Genomic DNA, 5,538 nt, shown 5'->3' with positions numbered 1-5,538 from the left:
TGCTGAACCTTCTAGTGGTAGTTAAATTACTGAGAAATCGAATGAAATTCTGGGAACAAGGTGACATTTTTCTTAGGGAAACACAAAAACCTGTCTTTTTTTTTTTTTTTTTTTCTTTTTTTTTTTTTCCTTTTTTTCTCTTTTTGAATTAGGTGGTGATAGAAGCATGCCTGGTCAGTCAGGACCAGGCCATGGGATGACTCGAGGAGGGACATCAGGGTAAGAACCTCTGTCAGAATGCTTATAATGCTTTTGTAATGCTTTGATCTGTATAAGTCTGGATTGGCAAGGGGGAAGAAAAATCCCAACAAATTAAAGAAACACCTTTCAGAGTGTAGGAATGTGCCCCCTGTTGATGGAGTGACTAAATTATTCTTTGTCTGCTTAAAAAGGCAAAAAGCTCAAGTTTCTCTCCATGATTGCAGAAGGCTGATCAATCACTTTATTAATACTAAATTCTGCTCCTCAGAAAAACCCATCACCCTTGCTGCACAGTCCAATACAGCTTTGACCTAATTGGTCAATCCATCCAAACACCATCCAGAGTCCAGTTAAGAAATCATTCCTCCACATGTACCCAACAAGAGGTGCAGCAAATGAAAATTTGTTTCTCGTGTTTTCTGAGCTTTCTCAGGAAAACCCTCCAAACACCATCCCCAGAGTCCAGTTAAGAAATCATTCCTCCACATGTACCCAACAAGAGGTGCAGCAAATGAAAATTTGTTTCTCGTGTTTTCTGAGCTTTCTCAGGAAAACCCTCCTGTGAGAAAGCTCAGAGAAAATGGGAAATAATTCTTATCTCGGTGCACATGTGGAGCGTGTTATGGAGATTTGTTTAGCAAAGGGGGATTTTTTAACTGGACTCTGGATGGTGATTGGATGGACTGACCAATTAGGTCAACGCTGTATTGGGCACATTGGACACATGTGGAATGTATTATGGAGATGTGCTTAGCAAAGGGTGATGAAGAAATCAGAGGGTGATTAAGAAAAGAGTGTTAAGGAATCACACTTTGCTTAACAAATCTCCTTAACACATTCCACATGTGCACAACAAGAGGTGCAGCAAATAAAGAATTGTTTCTTATTTTCCCTGAGCTGTCTCAGCTCCCCAGGAGCGCCCTGGCAGGGAGCTGTGTGTGTCTGTGTGTCTGTCTGTCTGTCTGTTCAGAGGTGTGTGATGCCCCGGCAGGGAGCTGTGTGTGTCTGTGTGTCTGTCTGTCTGTTCAGTGATGCCCCTGCTGTCGTTGCAGGCGCGGAGGCTTCTCCGGGAGCCAGGGCCAGGCTGTGCAGGGCACTGCTGTGCCAGGGGTGTTTGCAGCCCCCCAGAGGAGCCCCAGGCTGGGTGAGCCCCGCTTCAGCCGCCGCTACTGACACCTCCTGTGCACCAGGGGGGTGTTTTTAATGCCACCTGACAGTGGTTGTGAGTTTTATTAACCCAGGGTCACCTTGAGGTTGTGATTCTAAAAATGCCGGACTGCTGCTGCGCTGTAGCCAAATCCTGTGTCAACTTTGGTTTGGGGTTTGTATGGTTTGGTTTGGATTTTTTTGTTTGTTTGTTTGTTTGTAATGAACATGGTGTTGGTCAAACATCGCTTTTAAGTTTCTGTAAGTGAAACATTCCATTTTTCAGAAATAATAAAATTGGTTTATGGCTACTGGTTTGTTTTTTTTTGTTTTTGGAGTCTTTGTCTCTTTAATGACTTTGAAACCTCTCACAAGGTCCACAATCTGCTTTTAGCACTGTGAGATATGAAGAGACGTGATAAATTTGTGACAATGTGGATGTGGAGGGGCCTGGCAGACTCTGCCTATCTTTAATTATTTCCTTTGTGCCATTAAGTTTAAATATTCTTTCTGCATTTCCATTTTAGTTTTCTATCATTATGGGAGTAGAAAGAGGAGGAGGAAGAAAGCAAGCTGGGAGAAAGGGGGAAGGAATGAGAGGAGGAAGAAGGAAGGAGGCCTGAAAAGTAGGATTGAGTTCAGTCTAGGGCTCAGCATAAAGACCTTGAAATTGTAAGAAAACCTGTTCTATGAAGTAGAGGTTTCTGTGTTTATTTTTTCCTGTCACTAACAACTGAAGTCTGACATTTTGGCTTGATTTCAATCGCTGCCGCCACCTGGCGGTGACAGGGAGGAACTGCAGGGTCCTGAGGGCTCGCTGTGCCGTCTGCTGGCCAAAGGTGGAACTGCAGGGCAGGAACGGGGGTGACACCGGGGACTCGCTGCTGTCCCCAGCACGGTGACATTGGGGATTCACTGCTGTGACACCAGGGACTTGCTGGTGGCACTGGCACAGTAACATTGGGGACTCACCAGTGTTCCCTGAACAGTGATACTGGGCATTCTCTGGTGGCCCCAGCACAGTGACATTAGGGACTCGCTGGTGTCCCCTGGCACAGTGACATCATGGATTCACTGGTGTTCCCAGCACAGTGACACTGGGGGCTCACTGATGTCCCCAGCACAGTGACATCAGGAATTCACTGCTGTCCCCAGCACAGTGATTCCAAGGACTCACTGGTGTCACCAGCACAGTCATACTGGGCATTCCCTGGTGTCCCCAGCACAGTGACACTGGAGATTTGCTGGTGTCCCCAGCACAGTGACATCAGGGACTTGCTGCTGTCCCCTGGCACAGTGATACCAAGGATTTGCTCATGTCCCCAGCGCAGTGACACTGGGGATTTCCTACAGAGGGATCCACCAAAAGCTGTGTGACCTCCTGGTGAAGGCAGGAAGGAGCCCCAAAAGCTGCAGTCCCAGTGTGGTTGTTCCAAAGGGATCCCAGCAGGATCCACAGGGACATGAGTGACATCCAGAACTTCACAGAGCAGCTGAACAGGAAAACAACACAAAAAAGTTCATTTGCTGAAGGACAGGACTCCAGCCAGGAAGGAGTGTGGGGTTGGTCTGGATTTTATGGGAAACACCCATATTCCCATCAATTTATAGGAGATCTACTATAAAATAACAACAAAAAAAGCTGGGTACCCCTTGGATATCTAACACCTGTCTCTTCAGGGTTAACAAATTCCTTTCACTGCCCTGAACATCACCACAAAGAGATTTCAGAATTATTTTTAACAGCTCACAGCACGACCCAGAAATTTAAGCCTTGGAAAAACAAAATTTTCCCTTTATTTATATTGCACCTGTTTCACAAAAAGCCACATGGCAGAAGTTCCTTCTGCTGCAAAATGCTGCATCAGAAAAAAATGGGTTTGAACAGATTAGAAAGGAAAACTGAGCTTTGGAAATCATCATGAGTTGACCCCAAAATACCAACACTATTTTTACAAATCACTGTGCACTAACAAAGCCTAAGTCTTGCCTCAATTTTATTTAGCATTCAGTTATTTAAAAACCACAAGCATTTTACCAGATGATAAAGATCCTCTTACCACCACTGGGTACTAAAATTGAACCTGCAGGGGGAATATTTTTAAAGAGCACCAAATACTCTTTGGTACTACCAACAGAACACCCATGTGGAGTGGGGAGAGATTGGTTTTCTTATTTCCACAACTACCCACAGCTGCTTGGGGAAGAAGCTTTTCAGAGTTGTGATGTATTTCTGTGTAAAAAATGCATAGTAAAAATCAAAATATCTCAAGGGAGTCCAGTTCTAACCCTGGTTACAGCATTTGTGAGTGAGAACATCCACCCAGCTCCTCAGCAGTGGCCATTATGACACTCCCAGAGCTTCCTGCAAGGAATGAACCCAAACCCTTGGCTTTGATTTAATAACAGGGTCACTGTACACAGCTGTGTAGACTTTGCCCTCTTTATTCCAGCTTTTCTGTCCTTCCTACAGCCCTGTGTACAGAGTCAAACACACCCCTCATTTACAAACCAGCTTAAAACAAACATCCCACTTGGCCAAACAAAAAACCTTGCAGAGCTCCAAGATTCAAATGTTTATTACAGCAATGTCAGGAAGTTCCTTTTGCTGAACGTGGGCAATGTTGCTTAAGGACTGGGATTTGGGATCCAGCAAATCCACCCTGTGTAACCTGACAGGTTTAATGACACCCTGCACCACACCCAGCCATCCCTGCTGCCCACAGCCCTGGGAGCAGCAGCAGGAGCTCTCCAGGGAACAGATTCACTCCTTGGGCCCTAAAAACATCCATTCTCCTCCTGGGAAATCCTCATTTTGGGCCAGACTGGAATTTGGGACAGTTCTGAACGAGAAATCCTCAGACTACAGAAAAATCTGAGATTAAATCTTCTCTGGGAAGTGTGCAGGGCAAGCTTACTGTGAAAACACTTGCCAGAAAAGGTTTGGTTATGTTCTTTAAAAGGAAACAAATCTGAATATATTTAATAAAGCCTCTGATTTGGTTTTTATTTACTCCCTGTAGCAGCTGGGGTTGTAGGAACATGGCACAGCAGAGGATGGACAGACGAACTCAGAGGATCCCTGCACATCCCCACTGCCACTTTTTTCTGGTATTTTACCCCCTGTGATGTAGAGTCACCTCCATTTTCCAAAAGGGAAACTGAGGCACAAAGACACAATTCAGCATTTGCAGGAATTCACCAGGTCCCAGCCTTTGAGAGCAGCTGGAGAACTTCAGCCCCTCCTGAAACCTCAGCCTGAATCTCATCCTCAAATCAGTCTCTGCAGAGTCAGCACCAAACCCAGATCCAGAGTCCACCAAATCCTTGTTACTTGTAAGTAAAAACACTGAAATGTTGGCAAATGAGCCCCAGAAATTGGCATTTTCCCCATATTTAAAAGAAGTAATTATACACTCATTAATACTGGAACAGGCAAAAGAAATTTCATCTGAAGGAAAGATTTCCTCATGACCTTGTTCACCCTGGTTAGGGACAGATTTATTTAGATTTTCTACCAAAATCCCAAGTTCTCAGCTGGCATGAACAACTGAACTCCAGAAGTTCTGCTCACACCCAGCAGCAGCAGCATTTTTAACCCATTTCTCAAGTTTCAGAAGGACCATTTCCTCTTTTGGACTCTCTGGTGGAAGGCTGTTCATGTAACTACCACCCCCAGCAGCCAAAAGAATAAGATCAGCTTGATTTTGCACTTAAAAATAAATTCTTTATTATCCAGAAAGGAGCCAAATCATCATCTCACATCATGGAAATGGTCATTTTAAAGCAATAAATAAGAGGAGTGTTCTGGGACACACCCTGGATTTTGTTCCTGGTGTCTGGTACCTCTCTGGTTAAAAGCATAAAACTTATGCTATCAAAGTCTCACTGTACAACAGTCTGGGAAGGAAAGAAGGCCCCTAAAATCTTTTACTAAAGCAAGGACAGAAAATTCTGATTCAGTGAAACCCAAGTTCCAAGTTGGGTTTCACTTCATTCCAAGGAATTTCATTCAAAGGAAGGAAAGCCAAGGTTCATCCCTTCCATGCACAAATGCAGTACCTGACACACACAATCACCTTGTCTAGAATTTATTCTGAATCAGTTCTTAGCCATAAATTATCTATTTACTGCTGATTCAAACAGTTTTTCTTTCATTTCCTATTCGAGCCAGGGGAGTTGCAGGAACAG

The 5,538-nt window shown here is 44.3% G+C and overlaps 1 protein-coding gene across 1 annotated transcript in view; it reads left to right on the top strand.

The window, feature by feature from the left end:
* LOC102033462 (scaffold attachment factor B2) overlaps nt 1–1,658 on the top strand; it is a 16,090-nt gene extending 14,432 nt beyond the window's left edge. Inside the window, exons 19-20 of the mRNA XM_031063247.1 lie at nt 153–219; nt 1,254–1,658. Of these exons, the coding sequence (XP_030919107.1) occupies nt 153–219; nt 1,254–1,374 (188 nt within the window). The 3' untranslated portion in view covers nt 1,375–1,658. The remainder of the gene's footprint in view (nt 1–152; nt 220–1,253) is intronic.
* Nucleotides 1,659–5,538: the final 3,880 nt, after the last annotated feature.

This window comes from Geospiza fortis, unplaced genomic scaffold (assembly GCF_000277835.1).
Source record: "Geospiza fortis unplaced genomic scaffold, GeoFor_1.0 scaffold241, whole genome shotgun sequence".
Lineage (NCBI taxonomy): Eukaryota > Metazoa > Chordata > Aves > Passeriformes > Thraupidae > Geospiza > Geospiza fortis.
Note: the sequence above shows the minus strand (reverse complement) of the source record. Positions and strands in the feature narration are given on the sequence as shown.